At 36.8% G+C, this 18,570-nt stretch overlaps 1 protein-coding gene across 23 annotated transcripts in view; it reads right to left on the bottom strand.

Annotated features, from left to right (window-relative positions):
* Positions 1–18,570, bottom strand: part of COL25A1 (collagen type XXV alpha 1 chain) — a 299,717-nt gene that overhangs the window by 115,417 nt on the left and 165,730 nt on the right. For 17 of the 23 annotated variants that reach the window (XM_040699609.2, XM_040699611.2, XM_040699607.2 and 14 more), the window contains exons 6-7: positions 9,692–9,718; positions 3,995–4,012 (exon numbers count right to left, since the gene is read on the bottom strand). In XM_040699609.2, the coding sequence (XP_040555543.1) occupies positions 3,995–4,012; positions 9,692–9,718 (45 nt within the window). The remainder of the gene's footprint in view (positions 1–3,994; positions 4,013–9,691; positions 9,719–18,570) is intronic. The other 6 variants (XM_040699618.2, XM_040699625.2, XM_046940767.1 and 3 more) reach the window with 1 other exon arrangement.

Raw genomic sequence — 18,570 nt, 5'->3', positions numbered from 1 at the left:
TTGACAGTACAAGCTAGTAATAGTTCATCTGACCATGAATCAGAAAGTCTGCCATGAAAGCTTAGAAAATAAAAATTCTCAGTCACATAGCTTGAAGCTTGACATTAGAAGACACACACAGTTTCCATGAGAATTACTATAGTAACTCTTTATCATGTACACAGAACTGGAAAATTTCAGACTAAAATAACATCACTTCCACAGACACTTCACATACAGGAAAACAAGAGTCTCATAAAAACAAGTATCAATCATTAATACTTTATCCACTTTTAATGCAGATTTGAATGACTGCCAAAGAGGGGGGAGAAGCATCTGCGGGGCTGCTGTATCTCAAAGTTCTACACAGAAAGTTCATGTATGCTGACATGAGAAAGCCTGCTACAACACAGATAGGTTAGGGAGAGGATATGACTATAAAGTAAACAACTGTCTAAGACAGTCACGTTGAATCACCACCCCACCCTACATTTGTATGTTGATATGTTTTACTTCAGCAGAATTTGCTAAAAGAACACTGTCATCCTTGCCATAACACCAAATGCAGTTTCCTAGTCTTTATATGGACTTTATTTCTGAACAACAATAATTTGAAAACAAGTCTTTTCCCCTACCCAGCTAGGACAATCCTCATTCAAAAAACTTCAGAATTGAAGCTGAAGTCTATTTTTGACAATCATGCATACCATTATATTAAATAGAAGGTTAAAATTCAATTGTAAAGATCTATTGTAGTACAAAACCAAAAAAAAAAACCAACCACCCATGACCTTTCTGGTACAACTCAATTTAAATACATACTACATTAAATACATATTGCGTTCTAAACAAGAAAAAACAAGTATTCTTCTTAAGGTCACTCAAAATTCAGAACAGATTTCAGCAAAATGCTGAAGTTAGTATTACATGTCCAACAGACCAACCTAGCTTACATGGAATCTGAAACAGCTTTAAAAAACAAACAAAAAACAACAGAAAACCAGAATTACATGAATATACTCCCTTTTTAAAGCTTACGGTAATTTATTTGTAAACTTAATCATGTTCTCTACTTTTCAAAGATGAAACAGAACCATCAGCTTTTTCAGAAAATAAATAAAAATATTTGTGGTTTTTAGTAAAGTTTTTTTCTACTTGAATAATGAAAAATTTTTTTTCAGTTGTATGCTGAAGAGTAACAGTAAAAACTCAATGGCTGAGATAGGAAACGTTACTAATATTACTAATGATAACTGTTTACTTCCTCAAAATCATGGCAAAAAAATAGTTGTGATTAATACACTGAGTATAAAAACAAATAGAATTTGGCTTTGAGCTTGCATGGACATAGAAAAACTTGAAAAGATTTTTAAGTGCTTCATTCATCAGCACAGAAATTGTGATCTTTGAAGGCAGGAAGCCTATCAATACTTCAGGAAGCCTATCAATACTTCTCATTCTAAATTTCCTACAGGCACAGAAAAAAATGGGGAAATTCTGTATATTCATAGGTAACTGAAATTCCTGCAAACTTTTTTAAAATGAGAAACAGTTTGTCTTATATTACCAGTACGTAAACAGACTCTAATAATACTTCAAAAATCTTGTCATAAACACCTTCAGATTTTCAACTAAAGCTTAAAATAACTCTTTAAAAATCATACTTACGGAATTTACCTGGACCTATGTTTCTGTTTTAGAGGAAGACATCTAACATTTAGCTGTTCAGGCCCTACAAATTGTCAACATAGTCTAAAGAGCAGTTCAGTAGAACGTTGATTACATTCAGTAGCTGCCTATAATCAAGATCTATAATTAAGAGGCATGGCTGTATGCAACTAGTGTCATTTGAGAGTTTACCTAGGTATCCAAGACAGCTGCACATGACTGACAGATAGAACAACAGTCTAACAGCAGACTCCTGCCCTTGTATATATGGCTGCCAGAGACTAAGCTGGAGACTGAATCTTCCCATGCAGCAACAGATGCCTGTCAGCAGGCAATGTACTTGAGCCTTAGGAGTCTACAATGAGCTGAAGAGCATTTTAACTGCACTAAGGATTGACTTAACCCTCATCGATTACAAGCAGTGCTTAGGCACCTTACATGTCAACACCAACACACAAGCCTTTATGTTTAGGCATCTTGATCTCCGAATGTCTCATGCCAGTATCCCTCCTCACATGTGCATTCATAAGAATTATTTCTGGACTCATGCAGCCAGTCAAAAAACTGAGTATCATCCTCCTGCTGCAATATGAGCATATTGATTTGAGGAAGAGGAAAGGCACAATTAAGGATGAACAACAATGAAACAACCATGACAGCCAATAGGTGCATGTTTCTACTGAGAGGAACCAGTGAAGTTAGATCATAGGAACTCTCATCCTAGATCTAGTGCACCCTAGTACTGATTTCTGTTTTCTGTATGATCACACAGGACACAGAAGTTAATAAAATTCTTGGCAATTTTAAGGTTTTTTTCCTATAGTTCGCACCCCACTTTTCACAATAGTGGTAGGATTTTTCTGCCTGTCTACTCCTAAAACAGGTTATGCTGAATGTTACTCTCTCTCGTGGTACTTTGCCTACAGGTACCTCAAGGCATTTCATGCAGACAGATGAGCTCCAAGAAGTGAGAAGCTGTTTAGAGGCATTAAGAGACACTCTGCAAGGGACTGAGGTGGGGGAAACGGGGATCCAGCCTCAGGTGGAAAGCACATGGGTGGCAGCACAAGTCAACATCAACTTACAGGGCAGCCCACAGTCTCAGATAACACCCTCAGATCCTCACTGGCGCTTGTTCAGAACAAGAGTGCCACTCAGAACTACAGTCCCTCTCTTCATTGACTGCCAACAGCACAAAGACTTCAGATATCTGTGCAGGCTGCAAGCCAAGAGCCTATTTACCATAAAATACAAGCTCTACGCAAAGGTGGTTATTCCAAATATCATATAGACTATTTACATCATATTAAATAGAGTCTGGTACTCTGCAAAGGAGAGTGTCAGAAAATCCTACAGCACTGATACACAGCATTCAAACTGAGCGTGGAGAGGACTTGTAACACTGAAACTGTTTTTCAGCAGAAAGGGATGTGAAGAAGCAAAAAAAAAGGAAAATGGTCCTTAATGAAAATTTTAACTTAAAGAAACATCTATAATGCTGCAAAGATTTGATTTACAATTATGATTCTGAAATATCAAACACCCTCATAAATTCTGTCTCAGACAATTCACTTCGCTAAGATGGTCCCCCAAACCAGGGTTTACTCTCTATACTGCATCTTAGGTATACAAAAAATAGTTTTTCCAAGTGATTTCACTAAGCTTGGATTTGGCATTAGCTTCCCCGCATCACCCTCCCCCTCCCCGTTTCTTTGCTCTTCCACATTTCTTTACCCTGCAACTAAAACAATTTACACAGATTTTGCTATACCAGGTGCTTCCTCTTTGCTGGTCTATTTCTTTCTTACATTAGAACCAAAATTAGGTCCCTGGATTTCCACATCTTCAATTACAACTCACAAGACAAAGTTCTACTATTCTTAAATACAGCAGAACTAATCCAAGGAGCATGTATAATTAATCACAACAGCTAGCAGCACAATATTTAAAATAAATGAGGCCTGCCTGGATTATAGCAATATTATTAGTATGTGATTAATAAGCAGTTGAAGGACTGCATTTGCTACACATTTGCTAAGTTATTTTATCTTGCTTTAAAGTTAGGTGGCAAAGTTTCAAGCCATAGTTAGGAGATTTGCTTTATTCAGTACCATGTTGTTAACCCTACCATCTGGTCAAACAGCTGAGGGAACTCAGACAACCGTATGGGAGGCCCCATGTTTCTCTCTGGGGAAGTATTTGTCTTACTGAATTATGCAATGGTTACCAGTTTCAAACTCAACGCAGTACGATAAAAAAATCTCCACATCAAATTATGTTGCAGATAAACTAAGTTTTGTGGGCTTCATTTAGCCTTAACTTATGTAGGAAATAAGATGGCACTTACTTGAGGACCAGGCTGACCCTGAAAAATAAGAAAATCATAATGTTATGGAAAGCTATGACAAAGATTAGGTCCTTAAACAGTAGCTAACAGTTATAGTACTTTATAAAACAAATAACAAACAATCCAGCAATGGTAATGAAATCAGAGTCTGGATTTTTAAGTCCAATATTTAATTTCAGTGCTTTAATTCAAACTGATAAACTCTGTTGCCATTAAGTGATTCCGGAAATAAATAACAATAACACAACGGAACCTGTATTTGAGAAACTTCATACTTTATGTAGTAATAACAATACAAATTAGAAATTATAGAAAGACCCAATTTAATAATTCTTAAGTGAGAAAGAATCTACAGATACTGAACTGATTTACAAGTAGGTATTGGATGCTTTTCCTCCCTTGAATCGCAGGAATGAGCCACAATGAAGTGCTAACTACTGCCTAGTGAACAAAGTCTAAAAACTGCAGGAACAGAAGGCTGAGGAAACAAGACTGTCTTTTTGCCATTCTTGCAAGTAGCACAGTTTTCAACAAGTACAAACCAGAAATACAGCAACCAATGAACACCTGAGGTGTCAGCTTAAGAGGCAGCTTGGGAATGTATTCATCCTTATCCTTTCCCTTACTTACCAACATAACATTTGGGACTACACCTGTACAAATGGAGAGACACCTACTGCAAACTGAGGAGCTGCGTACGTTTCTTGATTCTGTAAGTGCTTCCAGAGTACACTTCCTATCACTAATGCTCCTATTCTAGGAAAGTCAGTGAAAGTCATCAGTAGTTCTAGCTCACTCATTACAAATTATTTGCGTGAAGTAGAAACATTGCAAAACAGAGTGGCTGTGAACCACAACCATCCAGTCAACTTGCATCGTAAGACATAAATACCCACCTCTTAAAAAGGGACAAATTCTTAAATTCCAAGGGCGATCCTAGCTTTTTTTTTTTTTTTTAATTCCTCTGAAGTACATAGGTTGCTCCAAAAGTAATACCTCCTATTTATTTTCAAGGAAACCACAACAGATATAAAGAGCACAATATAATTATTTGATAGAGCAAGTTCTGACTACACAACTCTGGTTTTCAATTTAGTCTCCACTATTAGCTGTGCATTTCACCAGCAATGAATGAAAGCCTGTATGCCATGCTCAAAAAAATCCGCACCAGCAGATGTGACCCACTATTGCCACTGATGAAACACTTCATCCACTGCCTCACTGCACTCACACCCACTGTTTGGTCTCCACAAATATTCAGCAAACATTGATGAATGCCAATGGGCACCATTTTTTTCCCCCGATGGACAAATTCAATTCCACACCTTCGCTTAATATGCTCTTCCATGTCAGAAGATACTTTGTCAGACTGCCCCCTCTGCTGCCATCTGTCACACAGTAATAAAATGGAACAGAATATCAGCAGGAAGATTCAGCATCTACTGCCATACCATCATCTGCCTCTGATATTATGGGCCAACAAAATAAAGTAGAAGGCATTAATTTTGGAGCAGCCCTCTTAATTGTTTTCTGCGTACAATTTTTCTTCAACTTTCCATCTGGAAAGCATCTTTGCAAGGAAGGACATGGGAGTTCTAGTGGACACCAAGCTGAACATCGGTCAAACAGCACACTCTAGCCACAAGGAAAACAACAGGGATCAAGGGAGGTGATCCTTCCCTTCTGCTCAACAGTGGTGAGACCTCGCTTAGCGTGCTGGGTCCAGTTCTGGGTTCCTCAGCACAGAAAGACATGAATGCACTACAGGGAGACCGGTGAAGAACCACCATGGGAACAAAGGTTGAGAGAGCTGGGACTGTTCAGCCTGAAGAAGAGAAAGCTCAGGGCACAAGCTGCCCAGAGACTTCATGGAGTATCCTTCCTTGGCAATCTTCAAAAGCCATCTGAATGTGGTCCTGGGCAACCCTGCTTGAGCAGAGGCTGGACCAGGTGATCTCCAGAGGCTCCTTTCCACCTCTATTAGTCAGTGATTCTGTGAGGTTTTAAAGAAAAAAAAGCATTTCACCAGAGACATGCTAGTGACAAGAAAAGCAGCTGAAGAACAATTATTATTATTATTATTTTTACTTTAGCAGTTATTTTTTTGCGCTAAAATGAAACAAAAAACATTTCTTAATTTACATGCAAGCTTAAAAAAACAAGGAATATAAGATATTAGAAATAACGTTAGAGAGGAATCATAGTGAAAATATAGAGTTATTGTGGCTAACCTAATCCTTACACTGTAGGAAGCCTAAAGCATTCCTTGTTATAGATGCTGTAATCTTGTATTAGTTCCTTGTGAGAATATTGCTGTATATGAGTTTTTAGATTAAAAAAAACTGCCAAAAGCTTGCCAATTGTAATACAAAGACTTCACAATGGCTCAGTTCTATGAAATTACACATCTCACTAGGTTAATAAACATGCTTGGAGTCCTCTGCACTCAGCTTCTACCCTAATCTTCCCATCATTGCAGGTTTTAAGCCATTATATGCTCCACTTGATCCTAAAAGTCACTGGACTTGCTTACTGATGCAGCGTTAAGCAAGCTGTACAGTAAATTGATATAAATGAACTGAGACCTATGCATACAAACTTTCATATATAAAAATCACAATACACGTCTCTCAAGCGTATTTAAAGATGTATTACATTTTGACCAGATCATGAAAGGATTTCCAAGGTACACAAAAAGCTTGAAGTCTGAAATCGACAAAAGACAAACAGGAAAAAAATAAAACAAACCAAGAAGATTTGAAAACTGACATATTATTCCTCATGGTTATTTAAGACATGAAGGATACTCAGTGTTCACATGGGACATGCTGTAAGATAAGAGACATACATACATAATACAAACATATTCTGACAAAGTTGAAGGATAAAATCATGCTCCTACGAAAGCGTTTTCTACTCTGCCTCAACAGCACAATCAGTCTGCTGTTGTGCATTTATAATTACTAGTTTATCATATCTGAAATACAGAAAGAGGAAAGAAATTAGATTTTTTAAAAGACAGTTTTTTTCATGGTGACACAGAACTCTGAGATAATGAGAAATATAATAGTTGAGTTACCCTTAATTTATGTAGGCTCTCTACTGTTCAGTTATCCAGCACTTAACTGAAAATGCAGATGCTGAATATAGAAGTACTCATAGCACATTTTTTTTTTGATCCTGCTAGCTACAAGCCCCTTGAACCTAGAAGGACCTTTGCCTTAATGAAGATAATTATTTTCTGTTTTTCGTTGTTCTCAATCATGCAGTGTTTTTGGGCACTCTTAGATACTCCTTACAACGCAGTTACAGTATAGTTTTCTCACTGATGATGCACTAAGCGACATTAATAATAGGATGCAGCAAGCACTGTATTACAGAAACTATCAGTTCTGCTTGAGAAGGTACAGGCACAAAGAAGCTTGACAACTAGGAGACCGAGAAGGGGAGTTCATTTTGCCTTTTGTCATCTTTGTATACTGGGAAAACAACAAAAAAACACTTTCAATTATGATCTAGCATTATAATACTTTGTAGGAAGCTCAATTAATATGCTTGTACTCCCCAGCAGGCTCCAGGATTACTGAAATCACTCTGACTCAATATTACATGAATTAGTCCTAACGCACACTGCTTGTGGATTAAAAGGTTTTAGCTAGTCCTATTTATATTTAGAATAAAAACAAAAAGGATGAAATATTCTGAAAGACTGAGAAGTCACCAAACTAGCATTGCTCTATTTAAAAATATTTGTGAATTATCATTTATTCTTATGTTATTTAGTGTAAACTCAGACATCAATTGCATAGTGAAAGGGGAATACATGGAATATATGTGGATGGAAATTCTGTTTTGGATCTCAGTGAAGGTGAGCAGAATTTGTATTAATACAGCTCATAGTAGAGTTTGGTCATAAATATTTTAAAACAGTGTAACTTAAGTAGTTTTCATTTCTTTGACAACTAAAGCCTAATCTTCCTCAGCAAAAGACCTTGAAAATCTCCATATTAACTGGATCTCAAGAATTGCCGTATCAGCTTTGCTTAGATCCATACTCTGAAAGTGGTTTTGGTCTACTCTCTAGAATCCGATCAGGTTTTGAAAATCTATCTGGGTTGCTACTGCTTTTCAGCATTATTGCTCTAAGTGATTGCTTTGAGTAGAAGGCAGTATAAGAATGAACCCTCTTGTTCTTCCATAGATGCATCTCCTCAAGGCTAACAACATTATCTTGGTAATAACGTAAACAGAAGCCAGGGATGCACAGAAAAGATCACCTGCTCTGAAAGAACCTGAATATCAATCAATAAATAAAAATTGGTGTGTTATTTTGTTTGAAGTTGTGATAGGAAGGCAGAAGTCAGCAACAGGCAAGACAACACCTGAAAGCAGTCTGCAACCTCCAGCTGTAGTTCCAAAATAGACATGGACATCTCTGGACAGCACATGCTCATATTCTTCAGTTTGGGCTGGAAAGTGTAATAAGGTTTCATTTGTTGTACTTAGTCTGTTTCATTTGGTGTGCTGTGGCTCCCCACAGTCTGTTCTCTGTATGCACTTACAGAGCAGTCCCAATGCTATTAACTTATCTGGTGTATTTATGCAGTTAATCTGCATTCTTATAGTATGTGTAGCTGCAGAAACTATCATGTTTTCAGCAAAGTCTTCTGAAGAGTTTTCCTTTCTCTATTTCCATTTACCAACTTAATATGCTATTTGCCAGGAAAGAAAGGGGTTAAGTTTGGCAGCCAATTCTAATTACTTTGACTGAAGGACTAGTACAGTTGGTTGCTAACCAACTTACACGCAATTTAACCTAACAACTGTGGATATGTAAATGACACTAAAAAAGGAAGATAAAGATACACGGTCTAGACAGGTCAAGATGAAGTCAACAGGTAAGCTATTAATCTGCTAGAAGAGAAGATTAAAGGATGTCTATTGACCAGAAGCAGCAAGCATTGCAAAAGTGTTACTTTGCAATAGAAAGGAACTTCAGGAGCATAGGAAAAATTCTTAAAAAAATGGAAGCTGATGCTGCAGGTTAACAAGTTGAACTTGCAGAGGAAATAGGTTTTTAGTAAGTGAAAGGACAAAAGATGTGTTCAAGGTATCAAAGAATAGGGTGGTTCTGGAAAGAGAGAAAGAGAGAATAGCAGAAACTCATACATGTGAAACTGTGAGCAGCTGACCAGAATGCCTTGTATAAAATAACTTCAAAGAGCGCCTTCTTAAACAATATCTAGGATAGCATACAGATACATGCGGCTGTTCAGATGTAATTAGCCAACAAAATCCAGGTAGAGAAACAAAAATGGAAGAAGGAAAAGCCTGCAGAAAGAGAAAATGCAAGAGCCAAGGATATGCTGTCAGAAGTAACACCATACCATATCAGAGGCACCACCTCACTACCCTTCCGGGACATCCTCTGGACAAAGCACCTGAATTAACAACACCTGTCCTACAGCCTAACCCAGATAGAAAATGATCAGAGAATAGGAGTAACGTATCTGCTTGGGTAGAGGCAGAAGACTGAGGTGGCTTATTGGCACCCTTGAAGTCTATAGTACAGAGATTGAAATTGTGCCGCAGCAAGACAATATGTGATTAAAATACATTTCAGCATGAGAAATTCAAAAAGCAGAGACTGAATATGCACAAGGCCTAAATTACACTGTTTTTGAACAAATCACCTACCAGCTTTCCATCCATACCAATCGGACCCTAGGATAATCAAAAGCCAAAACAAAATCGAACAGTTAAAATCAGTGGAACGCTGAAGTTGAGAAAAACATACAGACTCAGGGAATACCGCAGGCTTTAGAAGATGACTAACTATGTCAGCAATTAAACGCAATAAGGATATTTTGAGAATCAGGGCACAGAAAATAAACAACCAAAGGAGCAGACCTAAGACAGAGGAAATAAAAGCACCATGATGCAAAGTAGCCAGACAGTAGCTGGTGTTCAACATGCAGCAAAGGAACTGTTAGGTTGGAAAAATCACAGTGGTACAACATAACCAAACGTATGAAATAATGCATCTGGTCTGCGCACTTTCTTTTAAACTGAAAAAAATGGAACAGCCTTTTCACAATTTCACGGTTGCCAGATGAAAATAGAAAACATTTTAAATCTCATAACTAATATATTTGAATTAATATTGTAATAATTGTGTTTAATAAGAAGCATCAGCTCATGCAGTTCACTGAGGCGCTGAAGATTGCCTCCTGTATTTTGGCCAAGAAATACAACCTACATCATGGGCTGTACTAGAAACACCAGACATATAGAAGGAAACAGGACATCAGTTGAATGTACAGTTCATGAAACTCATTATTTTTGCTGCATTAATAGCTTCCCAAGAAGCCTGTGGCCTAACCTACCCTTCAGGTCCAATAACAAGTTGCTGTTATTGGACAGCCCTGCAGGAATATAACCTCCAGCTTTTTCTAGGATTTACTTTCATGTTACAGATTACATGATGGGCTGAGAATGTGAAGCAGGTTACCAGTATCTTCTTTATCTGCATAACCACTATTTTTGTTACGTTGGGATGTCCTGGGAAAGGTTGTGACTATTCAGAAAACCTACAAAATCTTTCAAGTTTTTTTTTTTTTTAAATCAGTTCTTTCCTAATACCTGATAAAGAAAGCAACACTACAGTATATTGTCAGGACAGTTTTTATTAGCATTCTTCCTCAGAAGCTCTCGATCCCATACTTCTAGCACACGAGCGCACACAAAACACTGATTTTCTCAAAGTTATTTAACACATTTCTAATTGTATTACCGTACATCCCAAAAATCAAGGCCAATCTGAAAATTATTAGCTTTCCCAGATTTTTCTAGCACTCTATAACAGGACTTTTATCTAGTAGCATTTACACACAGTCTGCTGCAGGTGCAAAACTGGAGGCTATGCTGAGCTCTGTCTGCGAATACATTTACTTCTAGAAAGGAAACTAAAGATATTAACAGTGGAAACTCAGCAGTAAGTACGTAAAGATCCCCAAAGGGCTGTGTAGGCTAGCAGCTAAGTTTAACGATTTGGTCTCCTGTAAGTTTAGCCCAAAAGATTTAATTTTTTTTTTTAATGAAAAATGAATAAAGTAATGACTTACGCAAGTATTTGTAGAAAGAAAATTCATTATGGGGGGGGGGGGGGGGGTCACACTGATGGCTTAAAGAAATTAAAATCTTTTGTAGCTGTAACATTGCATTTTTCAAATAGAATTTTTCTTCACCATGGAAAAGAAAAATCTACTATTTATACTCCCTTACAGCAATGAACATTTTAGCTACTGTTACTTTTATTGCCTGCTCTTTATCCATAGCTCTGCACCTGAATTATTGGATTATATGTACTATCTTGAAGAGTCTTAGTAAAAAAAAAAAATCAGAAATTTCTGGGAGACTTAAAAGAAGCACCTGCTCACAACTGAAAATGATAGGCTTTCACCCCCATTCATTCCATTTTATTAAGTCTTTTTGGTGCCTAATTCAGCAAAGCCTTCTAGGATTTACTCTATAGGACAGAGGAGTGAGAAACTTGCTTAAGACATACTGCTCTACAAGTGGGAAAAAACTGAATAAGAGGTGATTACTGTGAAATTGAATATTATTGTCATTTTGAGAAAGCACTATTACTTCTTTACTGCAAAACATTCAAGTTTCCTTCTTTTTTCAATTGAGAAAAAAATGTTTTTCAAAGGATTGGAACAGCCTGAATTCTGTCAGCTGATACGGGCTGGGTGAGACAGATCGGCTGAAGCAGTGCATGAGACTACTTCAGGATGCACTGACAAATCCTTTATACAACAACACTTACAGAAATTCATTACATGATTACAGTAGAAGTCCCAAGGAACACTCAGTGGCATCTTCATTAGTTTTGAAAGGAAGACTAAGAACTACAGTCTGTTTTGGATTTACATTAGCTTGTCTCCCAAGCTGCATACTGTTCAAATTGCTTCCTGCTTTGTTCACTAATTAACTGCTACTATAGGTTAACATGTCACTTCTCTTAAAAATAAAACGAAAAAAGCATGAACTTCTGTAACACAATTCCCATAGAACATTTAAAAAAATCAGACAGTATAACACTAAAGAAGGGGACAAGCAGGTTTATGCAACAGACATCAGCTATTTGTTCGCTTCGAAAGGTACTACAGGATGCAGATCTATACACATCATTTTTAGGCTTCCATTACCCTTTTTCTAAAATATATGCCATTATTGGTTATTCGCTTATGACATTACTTATTCTCCCAGATCCTCAAAAGCAAAGACGCTTGTACTGTAATATTCTTTCCCCTAAAGAACACCCAGCTTTTTGCTTAGCATTAACTTCTTATTTAATAACCCTAAAATTGAGAGGGACAACACATGGGAGGAATGAGAATGAGTGCCATTTAACTTTCGTATCATGAAAAGTATCTTGTACTCAAGAATACTCTAAAATGTAATGCATCCCAAAAAACAGATACTTTTTGTCAGATTTTTTAATGTTACACAAAATTAGTTGTTTTCCATTTAAACTAGGTAACTATGGAAGCACGCTTTCTAAGGGGCTAAGAAATTGTAAGCATCAGCAAATGCACCAGAAACTTTTAGATTATTCCTATCAAAAAAGATGGCAATATTCTTACTTTAAGCAGATTTACTACATTTGTTTCTTTAGAACATTCTGAATGTGATGATATTAGGTACTGAAAACTATTAGGTAATCAAATACTCTTCCAGGAGAAAGAAAGGGAGAAAGATTTAGAATATCTTCTTAGTTTTGGTTTTTCTACTTGTCCTTAAGTGATCCTTCTATTTAAGGAATACCCAGGAGATGATTGAATATGAATCAGAGTAAGCATACTAAATGAAAAACATTTCTTCTTTATGAACTGCAGATAATCTTTACCTAATTTTTTTCATTTAGATAATATAATGGATCCGCTTATATTAGTGGTTCAGCAACTTTGATAGGTTAATCATCACTGGAAGTATGCAAAGAAATGTTTGTTGTATATCCTGTGGAAAGTATGAGGAAGTGTTTTGACACTGCAAATTTGTCCAATTCTATATTTTCATACAAACCTAAAATAGACCAATTATCTCCAAATCTATAGCCATTTCTCAAACATTGAGATTCCATTGCTTTTCCTATTCTATGAGAAATCAAGTATTTTAGAAACAATTATTTTTCCCAGTGTGGACAATACTGGATTTTTAAAAATTGTCTTTTAAATCACGTATTTGATAGCTTTAAAATATAACCATTTCTGACTTAGTAGCATTTCTGAATTCAGAAGCTCTTATCCCGATGACTAAATTATTCCACATTTACATTCACATTTCTAAATAGTCTGCAGCAAGTTCAGTTGTGAAATTGTTACTTGCAGCTGCCTGAGATCTCCTACATAAAGGTGTATCACGGGCTCAGAAGAAAGCTAGAACTGAGCTTTGCAGCAGCTGTATGAGCTGCGGCTCAGTTGTTGTGTATGAATGAGATTAAGAACATCTATGTGAGAAGAAAATCAATTGGTGTCTAAGCAGGTTTAGAGATAACATCCAGGTTAAGGTACGACCAAATATGACATGCTGCCTTTTCAAATAGACTCTTTTAGTTCCAGATTATCAGATTTCCTCATCATACTATTACAAATGATAGATCACTACTGCTTCCTCCTCTTCCTTCTCCCCCCATCTCTGCTTTGGTCAGTTACAAGTTTAGCAAGGCTGACTTTAATTAGGTACTGCACTCTAATTCCCTTGCAAGCCCAATGAGATTTCTCTTCAATGAAACCCTACTTTAGAGCTTATGTAGGTGATGAATTGGATAAGCTTTTCAATTAGCTAAGTTTTTCCCACTGATGAAACTTAAGTTCTTTCTCGAAGCTGTTAAGAGCAGTGTCAGTGAAATGACCAGGCACAGAATTCACTTGTTACAATCCTGAGAGAAAAAGTCCATTAAATCAACCTGCAACCTATCCCTCTGGCCAGCAATCAGGACATAACTGATAAATGGAAACGATTTAAGAAGGAAGAAACATCACTGTGAGAAGAACAGCAGTGAGCCTTCTGTCTAAATCCCCTGAATTAGTGACAAATAAGAGCACTAAAAGGCTATTTCAGAGAAATCCATGACAGAATTTCCTGAAATCTTCCCTCAAGCAGTTTGTATTAGCTACTACCTGAGACATAACATTTAGCAAGACGGATCACCACCTGGAGATAGCAAAATAAGTCAATATGTTTTAAGGCAAGAATGTCTTTAGAGTGTAAATGATTTAAAAATAAATAGCCTGCCATTTACTATAATATTATTATTGTAAATATTGTAAGTGTTATAATAGCACTGTCAGGCTGCTTGATCATCTTGTCCAGCAACTTACAGGCTCAGCTGCCAGAACCTCTCTTCCAGCTTCCAGAAAAAAGCACCTTGCTTCTCCAGATAGAATAAATCAATCAAGATGTGAACTGAACTCCCCAGAAGAACATACTTTAAAAAAGACAATATAATTTTTTTCTATTGAAGTAAACAAAACAACAAAGTGCATTCTTGAATCCTTAAAGCCTAACCCCGTATTTTCAGGAATTTTCCATGCTGTTTTATGCCACATTAATTCTCCCATCAAGAACTCCAACAAAATTGCCTTTATCGAGCCAACAAGGAACGAAAAACATACATTGCAAGCATTCAAGAGACTCAAAAAAGGTCCCAATAAAAGCTGAATGCAGCACCACCAATAATGTTCCAAACTACATTTCCATCAGCCAGAAAAGCTGCTCCATGCAAAGACTAGGCTCTCAACACTAGGATTTCAGTTCATAAACATGAAGGTAATGAAAATTTATTCCAATTTATATTTCAAACCACCTGTCCAGTAGTTATAAACCGTCCAGTGTTATATCTTCAATATAAGGAAAAACATAGCATATGCACATAAAGCAGTAAGTCTATGCTAACAGTAAGCTGCAAAGCAAAATGGTGAGATTTCTGCCATTTTTCTCCTCTTGCTACTGAAAATAAAATATTTTCCTTTTTTCCATAATTGTCTTTGAATTTGAAGAAGTAGATTTCATAAAATTGCTCTAATGTCTAGATTAGCCTAAATTAGACAGTGGAAATCATTGGTAACAGAAGATGGAAGGTGAACAACTTTTAAAACAACAGTTTTAAAGATTCCAAAATAAACCTGAAATGCCAAGTACAGTCTCCAGAACTTTTTGCTGGAGCAATATCACTCTAGATTACAAGGCCCCGAGTCTGCAGTCCAGGGTGAAGTTTGAACACTGTAAGAGCTTCTTTTCAGTTTTAAAGTGGACTGGTCAGGGGTTTGGAGAAAGAAAAACAGTTCAGCATTTGGCTATTCACAGAATGGCTGAACTACAAAAAAAAAAAAGCACCGCATATGGTAACAATATGGGAGTACAAAGAGTTCTATGCAAGAAAAATTACAGTCACTTTTCAAAAGCACATTTCACAGCTGAAAAGTAATTGCTGAGATTCTGTTCGTTTCTCATAGTTTATGCAGGAAATCTGACAAGCAGTTTCTTGTGGTACAGATGCACTTCTGAGTATCTGAGCGATGACTGCTCTTCCTGCTGAAATCTATATGTAAAAAATGCATGAGAAAACTGAGCAGACCTAAACTGGAATGGACTTTTCTGAAAGACTGTAGGCAGACATTATTCCATTTATTATGGCACCCTGTAAGTGCATACTGTTAAAAAGCGTACAGTATTAAAAAATGTGTTCTTATCCCTCCACATGCTTCATGTATCCATAAAAACAATTTGTAAAAGGTTGCAGAACTACACATATCCATAAAAAAACTTCATTATGCTACTGAATTCCAGCCTTGCTTAGCAGGTAATTGAACATTAGGAATATGCATACAGAACTGAAGTGTCCTACCATTTACCCAACAATTCTTGTTTCTCTCAAAGAAATAGAAACTCCTGTACCCACAGATAGAAAACACATGGCTAATTCATCAATGCCAGTGACATTGCATGAATATATTAGATGTGGTTAGTGCCATGTTGATGAGAAAACAATAAACTGAAAAATACCACTTCCCAAAAATTAGCTGGCTGGCATTCAGGAGGAGATAGATTGTTTTAACAGCTGTGGCATGATGACTTTGATGAATTAGATTTTTGTTCTTCTAGAATAATTCTACAGAATCCCTCTCCTCTGTCCCCCCACACCACCATGGAAGTCAGTCCACTTAGCTGCCGAAGGCCGACTGAGGAAGAATGTGCCTTGCTACTGCTTTGATAACTTTACAAGATAGAAGAAAAAAATCCATTTCACTTCTTTCAATCTCTTTTTTGGTTTCTACAAATCTTTTATTTTAGGGAAATTGAGGCCCTTTAAGAAAAAAACAGTTTCCTGGCAAGTAATACACCACCACAGAGACACAAGATTTATAGGTCTTTTTTTTTTTTTGACCTACCTTCAGTGAAATCATCACCTTTGGAAGATTAACAAAACTCAAGAGCAGGTACATTAACTTGTACTCCATACTTGTGTCATGTACCTAACTAGACTTAAAAGGTACAAATATAAACATGCAGCTAGTTTAAAACCACTGCAGTTGTTTTAAATATACTACAACCCAAGCCATTCCTTAACGGTTGGTTGGGCTGTAATCAACTCTATCCCCTCCAAAATGACCTGGAACCCATACATCCTCTGAAAACAGATCATGATGGAAAAACTTGTGGAACACACTTAAAAAAACACACTTTTATGAAATAAAGCAGAATTCAGGTGGAAAGAATGAAAAAGGTAGTGCACTGAAGTGTTTCCCATACAGTATTTGATGATGCACCAACTGTTTTATCTCCCCAATGTTACGAACAGGGCATATAGCAATGAAAAAAGTGTACCTTAAAAAAGATTATTTTTAGTCCTTGTAGTAAAGTTTTCCAATAGATCTTACCACGATCAGTACCAAAACTGACTTCTAGAAGGAATCATTAGTACTGTGACTATGAAAACAATCATTAATCATAAAAAGGTACAGAAAGTGCTTAGATGCACACAACATTTTTATTTGCAAATTTGTGCTTTTACTAGTTATTATTTTAACTGGAAAGCTAACTCATTGCCTTACTGTCCTGTCCCACTCACCTCAGACAGTCCTAATGACCTTTCATACTAGACTCAGGATACTTCAAGTATCCAGACTTTATGTCTATGACATAGAGTTCATGAGATAATGAAGGAGATAATGTTTCAGATACAATAACCTTATTATTGGTACCAGAATTTTTACAGTAAGTTATTGGGAAAACTCAAGGAGTTTTGCTTTTCAAGATCTCATGCAAGAGCAAGCATCAAAGAAGTTAGCAGGAAAAATTTTGAACATTATAAATAATAATAAAAAAACCTTATCAGGAGAAGCATAACATAGATGCAACACCATAATGGCTGCCAAAGTGTTTGAGAAAAGATCCTACAAACCACACTGTTTGGTAAGGAACAGGAAGAAGAGACAGAGAAGGATGAAAAGAAGTCCAATTGAGAATAACTAAATAAAGCAGCCATGAAAAAGAAAACCGGGAGCCATACATTCACCAGCTCAGTGGTTTATCTAAAATGATTTTTGGTTTGCTTGTAGTTGGCTCAATATGAGGCTACTCAATGGATGCCAGAAGGATCCTATCATTTTAATTCAGAGATCCAGCAGTAATACACTGCTTCAAACTAGTTATGCAGTTCTCCTCCCTTTCATAGGTGAAAAGATATACCGGCCCATCTTCTAAACTTCTCTTGCCAATTTTTTTTCCTGCAAATTTCTTCCATGTGTTTCTGAAATATATATGAAAACTTGATTTTTTTTTTTTTTTTTTTTTGACATTAGAGAACAGGAGTGCATCTCCACTAAAACTTTCAATCAAGTTGGTGGCTGTTTTCCCCTTTGAGATTTCTGTGAGACTCTATTAAGCTTTTCCATACTCAGATCTTTGCTTTTCAGATCACAGCTTTTCCATTTAGAAACAAACAGATTTTCCTATTTTTATACTCAAAGTGCCTTTCAACTCAAAGTAGTACCAAAGTCTCAACCATGCAGTTATTTTTTTTTATCTTCCTTATTTCTTGACAACTGCTAAACAAAAAAAAAAAAAAACCCACACACACAAAAAAAATCAGCCAACAAAACACTTAACCCACAAAACACATCAACACATAACATGCACTACCCACCCTGTAATGCTACAATGTATTGGAAAGTACAGCAATAATAGCAGAGTGGCACAATCCTAGGCTGCAACAAATGAGAACAAGCTCAAATGCAGTAGCCATGAATGCAGAAACAAAAGAACAACAACTGCTCACCTTTGGGAAGACCGTCAGGAGGCAGTGATCTCCAGCAAGAAACCCTCACCTCCACTGCCAGCCCTAAAATAAGGTCTGGGAAGGGGTAGATCCCGGCTGCACCCGTTCTGTTCACTCAGGTACAATGCATTCAGCTGAGCTACCCTGGGTTGGCCTTAACTTCCACCAGGCACTCAATCACTGGTTCAGGCTATGACCTAGCATTTCTGCTACACACCCCCACATCAAG

The sequence above is a fragment of the Gallus gallus genome, chromosome 4, assembly GCF_016699485.2.
Source record: "Gallus gallus isolate bGalGal1 chromosome 4, bGalGal1.mat.broiler.GRCg7b, whole genome shotgun sequence".
In the NCBI taxonomy this organism is placed as follows: Eukaryota; Metazoa; Chordata; class Aves; order Galliformes; family Phasianidae; genus Gallus; species Gallus gallus.
Note: the sequence above shows the minus strand (reverse complement) of the source record. Positions and strands in the feature narration are given on the sequence as shown.